This window comes from Crotalus tigris, unplaced genomic scaffold (assembly GCF_016545835.1).
Source record: "Crotalus tigris isolate CLP2741 ecotype Arizona unplaced genomic scaffold, ASM1654583v1 scf7180000018030.5226217, whole genome shotgun sequence".
Lineage (NCBI taxonomy): Eukaryota > Metazoa > Chordata > Lepidosauria > Squamata > Viperidae > Crotalus > Crotalus tigris.
Genome location: NW_024096786.1, coordinates 5,077,003 through 5,099,541, shown reverse-complemented (window position 1 = coordinate 5,099,541; position 22,539 = coordinate 5,077,003). Strand labels below are relative to the sequence as shown.

Genomic DNA, 22,539 nt, shown 5'->3' with positions numbered 1-22,539 from the left:
TTCCCAATCTAATGCTGTTTAGTTATCATAACATCTCTGATGAATATTACATTGAAATAAACTGAGCTAATGTCTAGGTTTAAGCATCTTTTGATTCTTTTCCATTTTATTTTATCTCTTGATACATTTATACCTGCAAAATCACTTGTTCAAATTGATATAATCCAGGGATCTTCAAACTTCGCCCTTTTATCACTTGTGGACTTCAACTCCCAGAATTCCTCAGCCAGCGTGCCTGGCTGAGGAATTCTGGGAGCTGAAGTCCACAAGTCATTAGAGGGCCACGTTTGAAGACCCTTGATATAATCCATGTTTTGCCTTAAAATTTTAATTAGTGTATTTTCAACATGTATATACAGGATTTAAAGGAGATAAAGGTACTCTCGACCAGAGTTCCCAGATTATAGGGCATATCTCCTTAGAAGGGCATGAAGAAATTCAAAGGGAACAAAGGATGGAAATATTTTTAAGCAAATATCTTCATGTAAAAATACTGTGATTGTAATGATATTTTCAAAGTCTGAGTGGGATTCAAATCCTGGCCACCTGTACGTTCCTTAGATACCAGAGATGAATTTAGCCTCTTTGTTTCCATTAATAAAAATACTAAAAAGTCTCTGCCTTCCATAACAAGTTGAAAGATAATCTGGGTTCTGAAGAGAAAATCATATAATTGCTGATTTTTCTGTAACCTTATTCCATTCCTTTTCAATAAATCTTGTTAAAGGAAACTCTAGAAAAATTGTGTTTTCAATTGACATTAGCTGCAAAGACTTTAACAATAACGATTAAGTGAAGCATTTGCAGACTGAGAAGTTTGGTGGAACCTCAAGGGTGAGTAGCTGGTAGGAAGAGTGCTAGAAAGGCAGGAGGGTGGAGGCATAATGCATAGTTTTATACACACACAAACTGTAGATGGATTTAAAAGGCATTCGGGTGATGAAATGGGAGGGCCTCTGAGATCATCAAGCAAAAAGTAGTACTTAAATCAATTTCTGTTCTCCCCTCATAAACACACCAACTCTCAACAGTTTCAAATAAGCATGTGTATAAGTATATCTTAACCCTGATTCACAAATATCTGAATACATGGGCACATAAGACAGGTCTATTAATCCATACAGAAGTCTAACTGTAAATTGTCTCCATCAATTAAAAAATAATCAACTACAATATAGGATGAACACACACTATTGTATGGACTAGATATTGAAAACAATGATGCTGCTAAATTACGTAATATACCACGAGATGTCAATACTCAAGGTATTTTTTGTAAAAAATATAGGTCTTGTAGAAAGAGGAGATTGTAAAAGAAGATGTAGCAATGTTGAAATGTAGCAATGGATCCCCATAACTTACACTAGGGGAATTAATTCCTCTTTCCCCATGTCAGCATTTATGGTAATTGCATATATAAGTGTAAAGGAAGACATCAGTATTAATTATATCAACTTTTGAAACACAGAGATAATGAAAGAAAGGAGAGCTAGCAGTCAAAGACAAAAGTAACCCACTTCCAAATGTTTTTCCCCCATTAGGATGTCCTAGAGCTATTAAGGGAAAACAAAGAGAGAAAAACTGTTCATAATACAAAAAGATTACTGGCTGGAGTCCTGAGTGTGTGGGTCGGTCTAGAAGAGATACAATATTCAATCAATTTCAAGATAAACACTGTGATCCTATGCTAGCTTAATTTTAAGTAAGCCCCTTTGCATCATCCCTTTATACACTTTTCCATAAACCTACGAAGCAGAGAGGAAAGAAAGCAATACTAAAAGAGACAAGCAGCAGTGGTTGAGGCAAAGGGGGTGGGGGAGAAAAAAAGACATTTTTTGCTTTCCTTTTTTGGAAGGCAGGGAGAATTAGAAGATTGGTTGAGGCAGGGAAAGGAGAGGGCAAGAACAAGCAAGCAAGCCTGCAGCTTTTCCCTCCAGTTATAAGATATCAATTTAGTAAATAGGAGAGGAGAGGGGGAAAAAGCAAAAGTAGAAGGAAGGAGGAATCCAAGAAACTAGTTCAAAGTCCCTTCTGCATTCACTAAGGACTTCAAAATATATTTTGTTCATGGTTTGCTGAACAATTCTGAAGCTGCAGCTAAGGGGCAAGCAAAGGGGGCAAAGCTGCTGTTGCCACCACGTGACCCACTCAAGGTCAGCCAGCCTTTCCCAGAAGCTGACACCTTGAAGCCCCATCTCCTTGTCCTCTTCTAGTGAATAGAACAGAAACCAGCACTCTCTTTATGCTATTCTTCTTCTTCCTAATAGAGACTTTCCCTAAACATGGGTGATCGGCAACTTCCTACAGCTGCTGAAGAGGAATTAAAGAAGGAATACAAGCCACGGGCAAATCTGTTTCCTTTTCAAAACATGCTATGGAGAGGAGTTGTCTGTTGTCAAACTACTTCTGAATATACGGTAGTCACTATCCAAACAGGAGTTATTATGCAATTATGATACAGACCTTGGAAAGGAGCTGTTTAATTTTAGTTCTTTGCTGTGATGTGAGGTCTGGGAGCATTAAATGAATGTTTACCACTACAAGAATGAAATATATCCTTTCAATCCTTTCCGTAAACTTTTCTTTTCAGGTATCTTGATTAAAAAAGCAACTAGACAAAGGAATTTAATAAACTGCTATACATCATTAGTTATATGCTATCTAAGCTTTAGCTTGCAACTAGCCAAGTGCACAAAATGGAAAATATGTTTTGTTTTGAGATCAAGATAAAAAAAACTACACCACTCAAGACATTGTTAGAACTAAATTATCTCTGTTCTGATGAACAAAAAGTCAAAATTGTCCACAAGGGAAATTTTTTAATTCTTTTTTTTTAATTAAAGGGGAAAAATGAAAACCATCAAAAAAAAAAAAAAAACCTAACAAAAAGCAACAATGTTTTTTGATATCTTTCCTGGACTTATGCGTCTGTGTCCTTTCTCCTAGCACAGCTGAAAAAACAGAAACTGTAGGTGATACTTAACATTTGGATAAATAGAATTAACAACAGTAAAAAATCAAAACAAAACCAACAATTCCATTTGCAAGTGTCAAGCTGTATTAACTACCATAGCAAATGTGCGTTTAAATGCATTTCAATAACTCAACAAGATAAAAGAGCATGCACAAATCGGATATCAATACACCTAACCAGTCAATAGAACATTCTTATCATTTTTAAATGCACTTTGAAATTCAACTTAGAAGCACATTTGATGAAAGAATGAAAAAAGTCCAACAAACTGATAAGATGGCAGCAAAGAGTTAGTTTCCTGTTGTTTTTTTTTTTGCTGCCATCTAGATGATTGTTCAGATTTTTGCACCTTTGCCTCTTCCTGTCTTCTTTTACCTCCAATTACCAGTTTCCTTTAGCTGGTAACTTGTATGTAAAAGAAAACACAATACAGAATATGCAATATTGAGTGAGTAAACAGGGACAGTTTGTTTAATGACAGTTCAAAGTTATGCCGGCCTCGGATAAAGTGACTGACTACCTATTTCTTCCACTTATGACTCCTGCACCACCCCGTGGTTACGTGATTGCAATTCGAATATTTGGCAACTGGCTCACATTTACGACCGGTTACAACTTCCTGCAGTCACATGATTGCAATTTGTGCCCTTTCCAGCCGATTTTCGGCCAATAATGCCAGTTGGAAAAGTTGGATTCACTTACAATCACGTTTTACTTAATGGCCCACAGTAAAAATATTGGTAAATTTGGGTCCAATCATGTGACTGTGTGACCACATTGGTGGTGACGGAAATTCTACTCCCAACTGTGGTCAAGGACTACCTGTGCTACAAACTACTACAAATCAGAATGGGTACATGAAGCTGAAATTCTCTGAAATACATCAATATAGAACATGAAAGTCTACACAATTCTGCACTGACCTCATGTTACGTATGCATTTGGGCTTACATGCCGCTCACAATTCAGTAGGACTCAAGACTCTACCACCTGTTCTTACATTAAAAAGGCTTAAATACTAAAACAGTATAATATGGTAATAGACAGTTTTGTTTTTTTCTAAAGCTGGCCATGAACCAGATAAGAGGAAAGCCCAGCAAGTAGCAACCAGGCTGGACTCTAGTGAATTTAGGGAGCAAGATTATAATCAATAAAGCTAGCAAAGAGATAGTTTATACTTTGTTTTTTAATGGACTGAGATCAAAACCCTGTAATTAGTTCTGGTACGTGCCCTCATCTGAGATTCTAAGACGGGAGGAAAATCAAGCACCCCCAAAATAGTTATTCACTCCGTTCCCATTTTTTATTATTCTTTTCCACTAGAACTTTCATCTAGATAAGGGGTCCTCAACCCCCGGTCCGTGGACCGGCACTGGGACATGGCATGCCAGAAACCGGTCCCCACCAACAAGCAAAGCCCCATCCGCGGGATGCAGGCAGTACATGAAACCACGCTCCCTCCGGTCCGCAGAAAAAACCCTCTCCATGGAACCGCTCCTTGGTGCTCAAAAGGTTGGGGACCTCTGATCTAGTTCTCTAACCTTGTTATACTGTAACAACAATTTGTAATGCATCAGTGGTGTCTATTCTGGGAAAGCAATCTAGTTTTCTCTGCCAGCCCATGTTAATGAAAGGGGATTATCACTTACTTCCAGTATTTTTCTGGAAAAAATTTTCATATATGTTAATATGCTATGACAGCTTTCTCCATACACTCTCCTTGTTTTTCCTACAACATTGTCCATCTGTGCTTTTATTCTAGCATAGTATCAGAACACTTCTAAAACATCCTCATAAATTCTACGCATTTATGTTCTGTGAGCAAAACAAGAAGGCTATAGGGAACATGACAACTGATAAATTTGTAAACACAATTCCAACGTTGTAAATATATTTAATGCCCCATGCCTGTAAGTGTGAATTATTCAATATCTGAAAAAGAGACTTTTAGACAACTACTTTTATTTGATCATTTCTGCCTTAGAGTCAGTTATACTTCATTTAATGTGAAAAAAGACATTTCTCAAATAATTTTGATTTACACTATAACAGAGAATAATTTTCTTTTTTTGAAATGTTGAGAACAGTATATTAAGTATTTGTTAAATGTTTCACTAAACTAAATTTAATGTTTGGACTACTTGAGCATTAAGTTTTTAAAGTCCAGTATCTAACCTTAAAACTGGATGAATATTTTCCAACTATTCCATTGGCATTTACAACTAGAACATAGCCAGAATTCATCTTTTCCAGAACTGAAATCCATATAAAAAAAAACAAGATTATAATTATTAGGCAGCATTATTTGCCTGGCATGAAATCACTGCTGAATTTCAAGCTGACATTAATAGTTTTTCCCCTGAGAATTTTAGTACACAGAGTGATTCAAATCTGCGTGAAAACATAATATTCCCTTGTGTATCCATTTCCAATTAAGGAAAACTGGAAAGAAAGGCAAGTACTACAGTCATAATATAACATCAAGCATCAGAACAAATCACACTCAAGTGATTCAGTCACTGAAGACAATATAATACATTCTTTAGCAGTAAAATACTCTAATTAAGCACCAAAGTGATACTGGATTATGGAAATTAACTTTATTTTACACTGAATTCCAAAAGCATAAGAGGAGGGGCTAAAGAGAAGAAGAGAATGACTCAAAGAATATGGAAAATACTACTCTATTTGAAATTCTGCAGTCTTTATACAAGGTGAATGAGAAATTGTTTCAAAAACATTGGTAAAAATGTAAGACTTTCCTGTTAAAAGCATCTTTCCTTATGGACACAAATAAGTTAGCATTGTAAATTCAGGGAAAAACAAGTTTGTAGCATATTGTCAAAACAAAAAAATAATCAACTTTTGCTTCTCAACTGCACCACAGCTACACATGTAGAGTAACTGGTGGATTTACATCTGATTTAAAGCAGTTGATAGCTATTTTGAAAAGGCCAGCACAATTCTACCTCCTCATTATCACCTGTTTCTTGCCCAATCATTAAAGTTATTACAACTTAATTGCCCTACATTTCTATCCTTTTCCATCTTTCCCTGTCATTTTTCAGTCACCAGGTTCTTATACATTCTTCCTATACATTTCACTGGTTTATGCAGGGAATATATAGCCCTGCAGAGTAACAAACTAAGTAATGAAATGTAGCAGGAGCTGACAAACTGTTCAGGTTCTGCATGTTACTATATATTGGCACAGATAATAAAAAGTTAGTACACTTTTAAAAAAACATTTTTTTTATGAAGTAGGAGCTGACAAACTGTTCAGGTTCTGTATGTACATATTGGCGCAGATAATAAAAAGTTAGTGTATTTTTTAAGTAAATCTAATAATCACACTGCCAGATTTTTGCAAAAACCTCTGAAATGTTATTAGTTAAAAATTTAGAAACATACGATGATACTTATTGACTTATTTTTGTCCAGATAATTTTAGGCAGGCTTCTTTCCTTGTTCTAATGCAGGGGTCCCCAACCCCCGGTTGGTGGACCGGCACCGGGCCACGCAAACAAGTGAAGCCCCACCCACTGGATGCAAGCAGCACACGAAACCATGCCCCCTCTGGTCCACAGAAAAACTTCTCTCCACAGAACCGGTCCCTGGTGCTCAAAAGGTTGGGGGCCTCTGTTCTAATGCACCTTTTCAGCCCACAGCAGCCATACCTCAGTGAGTAAACCTCATTTTCTCTGAGAAAATATTTCTGATCACTTAGCTAAAGCTGCACAACTATGCCCATGGACAAGGAAACAAAACTCATTGAATTGCTCTTGATAAAAATGAATTGGATTAGGTGACAAGGATAGAATGTTAAGCAGATTAATGAACATATAACTTTCAAGTTTATCCCTGAGTGAATAAAATCATCACCTGAGATGAGACTGCAACCACTGAGTAAGGGGAAGGATCGGTCCTTTCTCATATTTCCCATGGCTCTCTAGCCAAATTATTATTTGTCACTCTGAGTAAGAAGCAGCTGCAAGGGATAATTTCTATTGCCAGAGAGAAAGAGAGGAAGAGCTTCCATGAAGTGCACTGACAGATCTTTGGATTCTTCCTGAAGTAACTTTTTTTTTTATTTAAAAATGAAATTATAAATTACCAGGCTTGACTAGGAAAATACAGGGATTTTGCCCATTTTGCTAGGAAATTTATTTTCTCGCAAAACTTTTATTCATTTTGTGAAGCTTTTTTAAATCATGACCTATTTTTGAAAGCATTTAAACATTCCCAGCATTCTTTCTCATCCCTAAAAGACTATTTATCAGTTGCAGTTCCACAAATGTCCAAAAATAGCTGACAACAGATAATTCTTTGCAAATTTAGGGAAGATTACCAGGGTCTGGGATTGGTCTAATACTGTACTTACATCAATTTATACAGAATTATTCTGAAATGCATTAAAAGATACGAAAATATTCATGTTTAAATTAAAATCCACTGATATTGCTAGGTTTCAATAAAAGGCACGTTGTCTGCATTATTAAAGACTGCATTCCTATGCATCTATGAAAAGGAGTCTGCTGAGTCTTAGGCAGGCAGGCTATTTCTTGGAAGAGATAGAAAGGCCAAGAATGTCTGCAATATTGAACCTCTTGAATGCTTTTCAGTAGGAGATAACAAGACAGTAAGAGGTTTTGGAGTTGGATTGGTTTCCTAGCTGTTCTATGGATAAACAGTATTGATCCCAATTGTCCACAGTTCTGCCACAGACATTTTATAGAGACTGCTGATCTCATCTATCATCTGTTCGCCTTCGCTTCTTCAATCCTCTTGAATTATGAAAGCATAATTCTTTTTTTTTTCCTAGTCCATGGTAGATTTGCTATTAAGCTAACATTGAGGGAACAGTCTTTTCTTAATCTAGGGCAGACTGACTGGTTCTTCTTGCAGTCTGTGGTGCTCTTATCGACTGCCTCTCAATCCATACTTTGAAAATATCCTTTCTTTTACTTGTTCTCAATGTGCAGTTTTTACACCTATTCACTACCCATGGAAAACCTGCCGTTTCAACTACTCTGATATATGTTGTCATGGAAATATTCTTACGATCCAGTCTAAATCCATCATTGTCTTATTCTCTAGGATTAACGCTATAGCACACTATTCACCTGCATCTATTCTTCACCTTAAAAACAAATCTTTCAACTTCATTTCTTGACTGCTAAGCAAGAGTTCACTAAACATGCTGTTGATTCTATCTTTGTCATCATAGTATTAAAATTTAAACCATTTTTTTCATTTTCCATTTTTACTTTCCTTATGAGCGTCTCTTAACTCTTCTGCACTTTCACCTAACAAAAAGATGCCCTCTATATATCACAATGTTCTGATATCCAATTTTAATTCTAGTTCTTATAACTTCCAACCCATTCATTCCGAATATATTTGCTGTACAAAATAAAAATGATCTGAGGACGATATGCATCTTTTTCTCTTTCTGACCCTGAACCACTCTGCTTCTTCAAACTAAGGTATAATAGCTTATTTGTTGTTAATAGGATTAGTATGTTTCACATTTTGAACATGATCTATACCAGTGGTTCTCAACCTGTGGGTCAGGACCCCATTTGGGGTCGAACAACCATTTCACGGGGGTCGCCAAACAACGCAGTGTGCCATTTTCTTTTCCCCTTTTCCTTAGCTGTGCTACTCCCTTTTATTCTATTGGCTTTTGAAAGCCAATAGAATAGACTCTCTTGAATAGAGTCTAATTCTATTGGCTTTCAAAAGCCAATAGGAATTGTCCAGGCTGTCTCTGCCCTGCTGAGCCCGCCAAAAGTCCCATTCTGCAAACGGTGCTGCACCAGTTGAGTAGTCCTTCACTTACGACCGGTTGAGTAGTCCTCGACTTACGACCGGTTGGGGGTCACGGCATTAAAAAGGTTGAGAACCACTGATCTATACAATCAAAGACCTTTCTGTAATTAAGGAAGAAGAGGTCATCCTCCTTAGATAATCTTGTTCTATTATATGCTTTTAAAATGTTTTATATTCTCTATCAGATTCCTCTACCCTTTTTGAAACCCACATTTATTTCATATTTCTCTTTCCATAATTTGAATCCAATCTTCTTTCTCCCCCACCCCTGGCACCCCCAATCCATAGACCATGCAGTCTTATCCCATATTTATTGACATGTAAGCATTTTTACTTCTTCTTTTCCTGAAGCTTTAACTATCTGCTGAATATTTCAACTGAGTCTAGCAATCTGGTTTATTGTCTCTTGTGCCTCACTTTCTAGGAATGAGTTAGGGAGTATTTTGTCTCTATACAAATGTTTCTGACATTCTGTAATCCCATTCATAAAAAGTATCAATACAAATTTTCCATATTTCTGTAATTTCGTTTGCCTGTATTAGATCTTCTACAGTTATTCATGAGTTGTCCTAATCAGACATACATTTTCCTTTGATTTCTGATCTCAAAAACAACTCTCATTTTCCTTTTCTTGTCCTTTTCCTCCATTTGTTGATATTCACTGAAATAACTTTTTCTTTCTTTCTCCGATATTTGAGCATGAAACTCTGCATTCAGCCACTGTACAATATTCTTATTGCCCAAGGCTTTTGTTTTCTATTAGTCCCTGGCAGGGTAGCTTATTCTGAAAACCAATTTAGTTCTTGTCTTCATTTTTAAAAAAGGAACTTTTTTTCTGCTTTAGTTATCACTAAGTTTGTTCCTGTTACTAAGATACCTTTCTTTCCATAAATGAAGTACACTGATTATTTATGAAATTTATATAACCACACATCTGACAACAAGAGATTCTGAGCAGCATACAATAAAAGTAAAAACTATTAATAATACTAAAATAATCAATATTATAATTGCTATTATTAAAATTTAGGAAAAAAAAACTAAAAAAGAACAAATATTTGGCAAAGAGATGTTAATAATAATGTAGCCACCTTAATAATTCACCAGTCCCCTGGGGTCCTAGGATAACACCACCAGAGTTTGAAGGACCTTTGAAAATTCAAATGTTATGAAATTAGCCTTTTACTCTGTTGTTTACATTGATCTGACTTGTTGGTCTACAGACTACAGTATATTTTTCTGGCAGTCCTTCTTTCTTGGTTTTTCCAATATTCTCTACTGTTAGAGACCTAACCAATCTCCAGACTGAACTACATCTATTATGTACAATGTTCTTTTAAGGTGTGACCAAGAAACACACCTCCTAAATTGAGAACTGACAATCATACATTGCATAAGCCAGCATTATTTTATTTTAAATAATGTTTGCAAACATATTATGGGTTTGCCAGATTCGACAAAAATTAAGGTCATCTCAATAATGTTAAGTAACACTAATTAGCTGAGACAGCATATATGAATAGCTACCAAATATTTGAAACAAACAAACAAACAAACAAACCTAAAAAAAAAGCCTTGTCCCCATTTGAAGGAAGATAAACACAATTACTTCTCTGCACCCAAGTAGGATTTGGGGTTTCTTCTCAAAGATCAGCTCCTCAAACCTTATAGCTCCCTGCTATGAAACCTGAAAAGAAGTGAAAACCACAGATACAGATAGCCCTTGACTTACCACCACAACTGAGCCCAAAATTTCTACAATAAGCAAGAAAGTTGCTAAGTGAATTTTGCTCTATTTTAAGACCTTTCCTGCCACCGTTGTTAAGTAAATCATTGCAGTTGTTAAGTTAGTAACACAGTTGTTAAGTGAACATGACAGCCATTGGCTTTGCTTTTCAGGAGGTCCCCAAAATGTGATTCAATGATCCTGGGACACTGCAACTATCATAAATATATTCCAATTGCCAATCATGCTAATTTTGATCATGTGACCATGGGGATGCTGCAACAATCGTTAAGTGTGGAAAACAGACACAAGTCCCTTTTTTCAATGGTGTTGTCACTTCAAACGGTCACTAGACGAATGGTTGTACATCAAGGACTACCTGTATGTGAGAAAATCTGGGAAAAGATAACAAGCAGACATTTGTTTCCAGAATAGTGAGTAAAATACTATTGCCACAGACCAATTTTCACAACTGTAATTATACCAAAGGTTCAAACGTTATCTTTATCATAATTGCTATCTGTCATGAAAACATCGCTGTTGTGGAGTATTATACAGGCAGCATTTACTAATCTTTATGTTATGAAAAACTTTCCATATATTGCAGACCATACATCATCTTTAATGTATTTGTAAAGAAATGCAGTCTAGAGTTTACCAATCAATTTGCTGCATTAATCTAGGGGCAAGACCTTTGTAACATTGAACACCTTTTTTTGTAACTTGACTCCTAATTTGTCTTCTTCATTCTGCAAGTAAAAAAAGGCATGCATAATAGACTTAGGTTAAATACAATCAAAGAGCACATCAATGCATTTCTGAGATCCATACAAATCTAGATGGAGTTTTATGATGCCACAATGGTAACGGCATTCTAGCATAATTTCAGCTATTAGTCAATATTTTTCAAAAATATCTATTGGGATATGTAGGAGATAAATCTAATAAATCAATTAGGCTTAATTTAAAATGGAAATACAAGCTTCTGATCTTCTGGTGTTACTTCAAAGAGAAAAACACAAGTCAAAGCACTCCTGCTTATCATTTACATGACATAAGTTTATGGTATAGTACAGTGGTTCTCAACCTGTGGGTCGGGACCCCATTTGGGGTCGAACGACCATTTCACGGGGGTCGCCAAACAATGCAGTCCGCCATTTTTTTCCCCTTTTCCTTAGCTGTGCTACTCCCTTTTATTCTATTGGCTTTTGAAAGCCAATAGAATAGACTCTCTTGAATAGAGTCTAATTCTATTGGCTTTCAAAAGACAATAGGAATTGTCCAGGCTGTCTCTGCCCTGCTGAGCCCGCCAAAAGTCCCTTTCTGCAAAAGGTGCTGCACCAGTTGAGTAGTCCTCGACTTACGACCGGTTGAGTAGTCCTTGACTTACGACCGGTTGGGGGTTGCGGCATTAAAAAGGTTGAGAACCACTGGTATAGTGTGATGCCTGGCTGGTGCCATTACTATATGTTTAACCCTAAATTCTCATTTCTTCTGTTTGTTTCAGGGCTACTTCTTTTAATAATTCATTCAATTGACAAATATCTTGATGAATAAAGCAGATTTCTCATTTGTAATGCAAAGAGTAGTTTTCTTTTAAAAGGCTTAACTATCCTAACACCCAGGGCGAATCTTTGGAATGTAAAACTGTACATATAACCAAATCCAATCATATCAAACATACTGCAGAGGAACTAGGAATGCACCAAGTCTGCACCTACTCGCAGGGGCTTAATTTCTGGCTCTCAAAATAGTTTGCTCCAACCAGATCACCACAGGGAGAGATCATTCTGACTCATTCCTTGGATGAAAAGCAAGCTAGAAAAAAATAAAGCTCCTTCATTATCTGCATGGAATATAATTTCTTCAAACTTTTATCTTTTATTAGGATAGCCCAGGGATAGGCAACCTTGGCTCTTTTATGACTCGTGGACTTCAACTCCCAGAATTCCTGAGCCAGCCATGCTGGCTCAGGAATTCTGGGAGTTGAAGTCCACGAGTCATAAAAGAGCCAAGGTTGCCTACCCTTGGGATAGCCCAATATTTACAGAAAAGTTGGATCACCATGGAGATGCAGTGGTATGTGGGAATGACCAGGAGCAACAGAAGGAAGAGCTGCACCTAGACAACTAAAAGATAAAAGGTATCTATGTCCTCAGAAGGAAAGGAACTATGGGAAGCTTTTCAAAAGGATCCTCCTTGGATTTCTGGACAATAAAAGGAGAGGAAAAGTGAGTAGAAACCCTCTGCAGTCTATATGGCAAGAGTTGGTTCATTACAATGACTCTTGGCTCTCTGCCTACCCAAATGTTCATTTTGACTGGAAAAGTTACTTGGATGACTAACGAAACGTCTAAGTTTTAATAAAATTTGGTCCAGTTGCCATTATTTAATCTTTTCAGATACTTTTGGCTTAGATGATTGAGTCTTCATTTTACATGAGAGGAAAAATGCTTTTGATCTTGCAAGATTCTGTTAACGAAGCCTTAAAATAAAGATAGAGCTAGAGTTCATTGCTGTACTTCTTCTCTGGACTACCTCGAAGGGCTAACAAGGATTATGTGTGCCATAAAGGAAGGATGAGTTGGTTGGTCGATAAGAAGTAATAAAGATGGTTATAGGGCAACAAAAGTATATGTGACTAAAAAGGGGGGGGAAGTTTGCTTTAAATAGAAGGTTATTTAAAAGATCCCAGAAGATATCTTATTTCAATGATGAACAATGGGGGGGGGGGGAAACCCGATGGGATGAAAGGTTAAACTAATTATCTATTTTCAAAGATCTCTCTACTCTAGTCTAGATTGACTGGATTGCAAAGGTCACCCTGATCTGAGGGAAACCTGATCTGATCACTGAATCTAATCCTCCTCTTCTTCCCTCTCTTCTCCATCATGGCATTTAACGGAAGTAACCTCTTCTGTCTTGTCACAATCACCATAAGTAGCACGTGATCTTCCAGAACAGCAGTTTAGAAACAGATCTGATCTGTTTTGATTCTTATTTATAACAGTGCTGGTTGAAGCTATCTTTATTTTTAATGTATGTTACACACTCTTTCAAATCCTAAATTCTTTGGAATCTGCTCAAGTCAAATGCACAGCCCTTAATAGGAACTATTTCTGTTCAATGATGACTTATGCAGACTAAAGGTAAGTGCTACATTACTTTGTTCCATTGTAGCTGATTAAGCAAAAATATAATATTGAAAGGCTGAGTAGTTACGCCAGCATTAATTATTAATTTGCTATTATGATTCTAACATGGAAAGCAATATACTTTTATATTATGGTCAAATATGGGGATTGAGGTATGAGACTGCAATTCTGTATACACTTACCCAGGAATAAGTTCTTTTTAATTCAATACTTGTTTTACATAAAATTGCATAGAATACATTTTTGATTCTGACCTTAACTGAGTTAAACACTGAACATTAAGTAGCAATCAGTATGTGCCCCACTCCTCAAAAGCTAAACGTCCTGCTGTTCCAACAGGTTACGTCACAATGGATTATGGGAAATCCTGATTCCAGCTGGAACGTTAAAATTAAATTGTGCAGGATTGTATTATCATGGACCGATTTGACTCTGAAAGCATCTTTCCTAATTTCCAGGAGCAGCAATTCAGGAAGAGATATGGGCAAACAGGCTTCCCTGAAATTCCTGCCTTGTTAAGATAGCTGATAAGATAAACTGTAGTCTATCTTCTTTGTAAGGTGCTATTTCTGAGGAGTGGAATAAGTGAATGTAACTTAAGAACTTCAGTAGAATCAACAACCCTTAATGTGATATTACCATTTTCTTTAAGAGAAAAAAAGATATATATTTGAAAGGTAATTGTGTATTAAAACCTTGTTCTGTAAACAAAAACAACATGACTTCACAAAACTTTCCTAGTTTACAAGTGATGGAAATATCTGGAAAAATGATGAATTAATTATTAAATAAAGACAATACTAATACTTTTACAAGCACAATATGGAATTTTGGAAAAAGGCTGGAAAAAGGAATGGATAAAGCTAGTGCTGTTGCAACAGAATACACAAGACAGAAATATAAACAGCTGCATAATTGAACATAAGTGAATTAAAACACAGAAGACAAAATATATTTTTTCAGATAAGCCTCTAATCCACTGTCCAATTTCATTCAAACAACATCCTTTTACAGTTTTCTAGAAGTTAAAAATTATCTGTGGAAAATGATATGGCCATTTCACATCTTGCATATTTAAGATCACTTGATACAAATTGTGTAACAAATACTATCCCAATAAGCCACTTAAAGATGGAATATGATTTGCAAAATATGAGATAGAGGTAAACTTTAAGTAACAACCACAACTGAGCCCAAAATTTATTTTGCTAAGTGAAATACAGTATTTGTTAAGTGGAGTTTGCCCCATTTTATGACTTTTCTTGCCACTTAACAGTTGTTAAGTGAATCATTGCATTTGTTAAGTTAGTAACATGGTTGTTAAGTGAATCTGGATTTCCCATTGATTTTGCTTGTCAGAAGGTCATAAAAGCTGATCATAAGACCCAGGACACTGCAGCCGTCATAAATATGAACCGGTTGCCAAGCTGTGACCATGAGGATGCTGCAATAGTTGTTAAGTGTGAAAACTGGTCATAAGTCACTTTTTTCAGTGCCATTAACTTTGAACAGTCACTAAATAAACTGTTGAAAATCGAGGACTACCTATATGCCGCCATATGTTAGTGATTCTGTAGGCAGAACCAAAGTGATACATTATTCTACAGCAGAATGTTCTATAATAATTAGCCCATCAGACAATTGTGTGATCCTTTGCTTTGAGAGATGAGCCACTGTAAATAGGTACAAGGAACACTTTTATAATATCAGCTTATGTATCCTTATTATATACTTCCATACTACATCCAAGCAGAAAATACTAAAAAAACATTGTGTTTGGTATGATAGTCAGAACCATTTCTTTCAGAACTAGTGATAGAATCTAATATCAAGAAAGTTCAAAAATACCTACACCTTTTAGTACGTTTTTTTAGGATTAAGTATTAGGGATAAACTTGCTGATGATATGACACTCTGCTTGCCTGCAAATGTATATAACCTATCCTCAGTATTAAGATACTAATTCCTCTTTCTTAACTTTCTATCATATTCTAGGCCAGGGGTAGGCAACCATGTTGGCTCAGGAATTCTGGGAGTTGAAGTCCACGCATCATAAAAGAGCCAACCCCTGTATCTAGGCAGAGTAGACTGTATAGCTCAGTGGTCCCCAACCCCCGGTCCGTGGACCAATACCAGTCCGTAGCATGCCAGCAACCTGTCCGCACAAACAAGCAAACCCCCATGTGCGGGATGCAGGCAGCACACAAAACCACACCCCCTCCAGTCCACGGAAAAACCTCTCTCCATGGAACTGATCCCTGGTGCCCAAAAGGCTGGGGACCTCTGGTATAGCTGACTCTCATTGAGTTCACTGGACCAAGTAAGCAGGATGCAAATTGAGACACACAAGACAATCTGTTTCCCACTGAAGATCATACAGACTGGAGATGAAGCAAAAAAAAGTCTCTGAAAGTGTGCCTTTATTTTCTCCCACATAAGTGAAATGATAGGTATACTTGGCTGCACTTTCTCATTCAGTCAAAGGTTGACAACTTCCAATTCTCAATGGTCGTTTCTATCAAAAGTAACTACAAGCACTCAACTCACAACGGTTCATTTAGCGACCATTCAAAGTTACATTGGCACTGAGTGACTTATGACCATTTTTCACACTTACGACCATTGCAGGATCCCCACAGTCACGTGATCAAAATTTGGATTCTTGGCAACTGACTCATCTATATGACCGTGGCAGCGTCCTGGGGTCACGTGATCACCTTTTGCAACCTTCTGACAAGCAAAGTCAACGGGGAAACCAAATTCACTGGCAAGAAAGGTTGTAAAATGGAGGCAAAACTCACTTAACAAATGTCTCATTTAACAACAGAAATCTTGGGCTCAATTGTGGTCATAAGTCAATGACTACCTGTGTGTTATGACCAGCAAGGCATTCAAAACAAATTGGCTAAAGAAGATGGACTTTTGTTTTTCAGGATTCAAAGTAAGAGAAATGGGTGGTAGGGTAGGAAATTAAGCAGATAACCAAGAATTTCCCCTTTGAAAACTCAAACACAATTTTCAGGTTTATATAGAGAAACATACATGCCCTGTTTGGAAAAATAGGTACCTAATAGATTTGGCATGGACATGTTTTGCTTTGTCTGAGGGAATGTTTTCCAAGGACAGTGGAAAAGCACGATGGAATGGTTACTTCAAACTTGAAAGTTAGCCGTTTTGTAAGATTTAGGCTTTCATCCAACTAACTGCAACATTTGAATACGAGTGTTGCCTAAAATAATTTAATTTTCAACTTAAATTATGACTAATTCCTTTTCTCACAGAGGATGAGCTAACTGCATAGCTTTTTTTTTGCCTTGACATTATGAATCCACATTGATACAAACTTCAGATACTTCCTGGAATTAAAATTCGAGGGAAATTGAAACACAGTAAATAATTTTATACTTTTCACACAGTATGTGAAGGGGCTGGTTTGACCTCAGCAGTTTGTTTTCTTTCCCAAGCTTCAAGCCAATGTTCTTTTATCATGTGGGACATATACTTCTGATACATTTAATCATTTCAGTTGTCATGTTTTTGCAACTAAATCATCTCTTTCACCATCAGCCACAGAAAACATTTACTTAACTGCTCTTTTTTTTCCCCTGCTGGCTTATTTGGTAAATCAACATTAGAAAACTTAGTTTCAACTTATTAAATACTTTGTTCCATTTCATTATGAAAAAAATACATATTCCCACAGAGAAATACTTTTTAAAACTTCTGTCAACCGTATGCATTGAAGGACTACCTATGGAAAAATGGTTAGAGTTAAAACCCAAGACACACCCACACATTAGATTAGGCAAAGAGCAAGTTTGGAGAATTTCATCTATAGTTCAACATGTGCTTTGTTTTAATTCTTTTAAAGAACCTAAAACAGGGGTGTCATCATCATACCAAAGCCGCACCCACCCCATTGCCAGCAATGCAAAGAGTCGTAATATGTTGCAACATGTCAGGTGATGTTGCGAGTTTGACACATAAAAATCTATATCCTGGGAAAGTACAATGCAAGAAGTAATTTCTTTTTCTTAAAAAATATGCAGTAAGGTTTTTTGTTGTTTTGTTTTCCAAAACTATAAAAGACACTTCTTTAAACAGTGTGTGTATGTGTGTGTGTGTATATATATATATGCATGCATATATACGGATACATATATATGCATACATATATATACATATACACACACACACACATATATATATATATATACATATATATACTTAATGGTTGTAAAAATACGAATCCCGGGCATATTTGTTCAATGATGCAATCTTCGATCTCCGGGAAGAGTATACTCCAGTTATTTATTGTTAAAACAACATTTAAAACAATAAAAACAGTTATATACAAGATTAAAACAACTTAGCTTTCGCTGGTAGAGGACTGGAGTATACTCTTCCCGGAGATCGAAGATTGCATCATTGAACATATATATACCTACATATACGTATAGATTTCAGAACTGCATTTTATATATATATATATATATATATATATAATTCAAAACTGTCCAAACCATTAGACTGTACCGCAAAAGCTCCCTGAGAAAAACGTTCGTTCCCTCCAGTTATTATATTGCTTCCGGCAGAGCTCGGATGTTCTGGGAACGTCCATAGTAAGAGAAACTGCAGGCATTTATTTGCTAATGCAAACAAAAGGTACGCAGCACAGCCCTGGACAGCCCAGCGCGGCAGAACGCCTAGCCAGCCGCCTATTCCGCGCACGTGCGGCAAGGCGATACTGGGGCGAGAAAGGGAAAAGGCACTTAGCAATACAGCGTGAGAGGATACATCAACGCGGTGCTCAAAGGCACAAGTTTGCTTTGTTTCGCCCCTCTCGGTTTTGGCACCACTCCCGCTAGCATCTTCCAAAGAGGCTGCAACTGCAGAAGCCCGAGGCGAAGGCACCACAGGCTGACTGCAGGACTGCAGTCAGGAAGATCTTGGCACGCAGCAACCTTCCCCACCCCCGCCACCGTCCGGCCACAGGGTGGGGTCTTTCCACACACGCCACCCCCGTCTGTACATTATCCGCAAAAGCGACGGAAAGGGGTGGTTGCCCTTCTTCCTTCTCCCGGGGGTGCAAGCGGGGCAACGCAGGAGAGGAAGGTGCGAAAGAACCCAGACAGCGCAGGACCAGGACGCCCTTCATCACGCCTAGGGAACGAGGCATGAGGTGAGACCGGGAGGCGCCGGAAGGCCGCGCCTCCCGAGAGGGCCGACTAAAGCGCCCCGTCTCCTTCTCCTCAGCCTTAGCGGCGGGAGGGGAGGGGCAGAGCTTCTTTTGACAGACAAAAGGTAGGGAAGAGTTTATTACTGCGGAGGCGCCGGCTACGCAGTGCCCTGCCTCAGGAGAGCCAAGTAGCCGCCGCCGCCGCCGCCACGCCCCACCCCGCCAAACTTCGCCCCCTCCCCCCACGGAGGGCGGGGTGGCGAAGGGAGGCAGGTGCCCGCGCGCTCCCCGACAGGTGCTCGGGACTCCCCCAGAAAGTTTGCGCGCCAAGATGCGAAGCGAAACGTCCTCCAGAAAGAGCGACGCCCTCGCCAAACGGGCAGCCTCTTCCAGACGCGCGCCGTGGGACGGAGACTCTGGTACCTTGGAGGGATCCTCCGGCTCCTCAGCCTCGGCCACTCCTTCCGTTGGCGTCCGCCCTCCCAGACTCTCGGGCTGGGAATCTCCTGCTGCAGTGGTCTCATCCTGCGGGCTCTGCGGTTCCGTAGAGCTCCCCGCTCCCATGCTCTCTCTCCGGCGTCCGTTTCTCCAACACCTCGGGATCGTGGGGGGGGGGGGCGCGGGAAGCGACGCTTTTCAACCAAAAAAGAAATAAGCGATAGCAATAATAGAGCTGTCCAGGCAGCTGCGCTCTTCGGCTCCTTAACTTCAGCTGCTCGGGAAAGCCGTCAGGCTGCGACTGAAGCAACCCAGGAGGTTTCTGCAAACTCCTTTAAAAAAAAAAAAAGCCAACAAAACTACCTCCTCCCTGGTCCCCCGCCCGCCTCTCCCTCCTGCTCTATCACATGAGCAGAGCCCCGGACACGCCTTGCAGCATCAAACCTAGGAATCAAGGAAGAGCCGGGCGAGGAAGCAGGCGAGGGAACGGCTAATATCCCAGCACCTTTAGCCGAGGTAGCGCTGTCTGGGTCTCCCTATTTCCCACCCTCGAGGTCGTCCTTCGATTTGTGCCCAGGTTCAAGAAGATGAGAAGTCACTCCGCTCCCATCACTCCCACGAATGGACTTCATCTCTGAATTCCATCAGAAAAGGAGGGGGCGGGGGGCTGAAGAGGGAGGAGACTTTGTGGAGCATCTGACCTTCAGCTTTGAGCTGAACAACCTCTCCCTCCCTCCCATCCTGGCCTTGAGGGATGCATCTGACTGCTCTAACGTGCCTACTCTTCTAGGAATCGTGGATTGGGTTTAGCGCAAGTGTTCTTTTCTATTTAATCTGTGCCTCCATCGCTGTCTCTTAAGTGAGGCTTCTCGCACTTAAACATGGCACAGGTAGACCCAAACCTGGAGTCTAATCTGGTATTAATCTGATAATTTTTGAAGGAAGTAATTGGATGAGAAAATCAGATCATGTAAAAAGTGCCAACATCTGTTATCTGATCCTTGCATAGTGAACAACACAACAACCATGGGTATCATGGGATCAAGCAACAGCAAATAAAAATGACAGGTCAGCAGCATATGATTGGGATGGAAGGTTTTGTGGAACATGAAATAACTCACATTATGAATTTCTTTAAAAAAGAAAAGAAAAAGAAAATAGCCATTCTCTCATTATTACTAAACTGTGTTGAGAGGACAGTATTGAATTCAGACATAGTCTAAAATAGTCTATAAAATAGATCTATTGTGTTCTGTGAGGCTTAAATACTATTGATTTCATTTATCTACTCTTATGTTTAAAGTTTGAGCAGTGCTTAAATAAACCCTGGGATTGCTTTCCATTGTGGATATAAGAAAGGTTGTGAATTCTTGAAGCAGAGTTTTGGAAAAAAAAAAGAAAAAGAAAGATTTATAATCCAACCCGGAAAATTAATTGTTCCTTACAATGCTAGTTATCTATAGTATTATTAATAATTATCCTTATGATTTTAGAGTAAATTGTTAAATAAACATTCAGTTGTGTTTTGCTAATGTTTTAAGTATTGGGATACCTATATTCGAATCAAAATCTCTTTTGCACAAAGACTCATCCATAATCAGTGAAGGAGTCAAAAAGTCAAGATGGCAGCCACAGTATCATGACTGAAGCCTCACAATAATTTCTGCAGGGGTTGTGGATCCATAAAGAAGCTGGGGCAGGGGGAGGTGTATTCTATGCAGTTTTGCTATAATAAAAAATAAGGTATAGATGGCCAATAAACATTTCTATCATTTTAATTAATAATGAATAAATTGAAAACATGTTTTGGGAAGTAGTTATATATGTCCTTGTCTTCATTTGATGTGTGCAGTTGAGAGTATATTTTTGGAAGATGAAGCTGTAGTTCTAAATGTGTGTGGAACACATACAGTGATACCAATAAGATCTGATTTATTAATCTATAATAATAGCAATAGCGCTTAGACTTATATACACAGTGCTTTACAGGCTTCTCTAAGCAGTTTACAGAGTCAACATATGGCCCCCAACAATCCGAGTCCTCCTTTTACTGACCTCAGAAGGATGGAAGGCTGAGTCAACCTTGAGCAGGTGAGAATCAAACTGCCAGATTGCAGGCAGCCAGCAGGCAGCAGAAGTAGCCTGCAGTACTGCATTCTAACCACTGTGCTACCACGGCTCCTAAATAAAGTGGATATGTGGATGTATGTCTGGAGATTTTCCTAAAATAAAATTTAATAGCTCTATTTTTAAAGATGGAATTATCTCTTAACAAACTTACAAACCATTATAAATTCTACAGTGTAATTTACTATAAAGCTAACAAAGAGAAAAGAATCTGACAATGGATAAATACTTTTTCTCTTAATAAAGAATGGGTTCTTTATGTTATTTTCAAGTTCAGGTTAAATTACAATTGTTTATAAAACCAAGTAAGAAACATGGGATTGTGTGTCCCAATTCTGAATTAATATAACCTTTTTTGCTCATCGCAGTCTAGTTAATTCAACAAGAAATCTACATATGAAGCAAGTTTTACCTTAATCTGTGCAAAAAAAAAGAAACCACTTTAAATATAAAAAATAACCTTGATAAACATATTTAAAGTGTTATTTTAATGATTCTAGAAGAAGAGTCTTTTTATGATAATTAAAGAACAATTATATATTTGCCAGAAATTGGCCATAAGTACCATTCTTTTGGCAGACAAGAAGACCCATTACTGGGTAACATCTATGGAAAAATGTTTTCAGAATTGATGCTCCACTAGTGGTACTAATGGGGGCAAAAACAAATATAAAAGAGATATGTTGGGAGCAGCTATGGATTTGTAAGATGCAAAGTTTCCCTTTCTTCCAGCACATCCACAAAATTGGGCCCAAACAATGGTAAATGTGGAGGTGGTATTATTTATTCCCCATTAGAACTAGTAAAAAGGAAAATGTAGCATTTTTTCCCAATGATAAGAGTGCTGTGTCTGACAATATTCCACATAATTTTTTTTCCTATCAGGAAAATTATCAGTATTGATAGTAACTAAAATATGTATTAATTAATAGTCAGTTTGGGCCAATGATTAAGACGGTGGACTACAAACTAGGAGAGCTTGAGTTCTATCCTCCCTTAGGCAGGAACATGGGTTGGAGCTGCTCAGTCTTTTAGATCAGTGTTTCCCAAACTTGACAATTTTCAGGCATGTGGACTTCAACTCCCAGAATTCCACAGAATTCTGGGA

The 22,539-nt window shown here is 38.0% G+C and overlaps 1 protein-coding gene across 2 annotated transcripts in view; it reads right to left on the bottom strand.

Moving 5' to 3' along the window:
* The window catches only part of AKAP12 (A-kinase anchoring protein 12), a 66,002-nt gene extending 45,027 nt beyond the window's left edge, over positions 1–20,975 (bottom strand). Inside the window, exon 1 of one of the 2 annotated variants that reach the window (XM_039346912.1) lies at positions 19,290–20,975. In XM_039346912.1, coding sequence (XP_039202846.1) covers positions 19,290–19,430 — 141 coding nt within the window. In that variant the 5' untranslated portion in view covers positions 19,431–20,975. Of the gene's footprint in view, positions 1–10,367; positions 11,638–19,289 lie in introns of those variants that run through there. The other variant, XM_039346913.1, reaches the window with a different exon arrangement.
* Between the last annotated feature and the right edge of the window lie 1,564 nt (positions 20,976–22,539).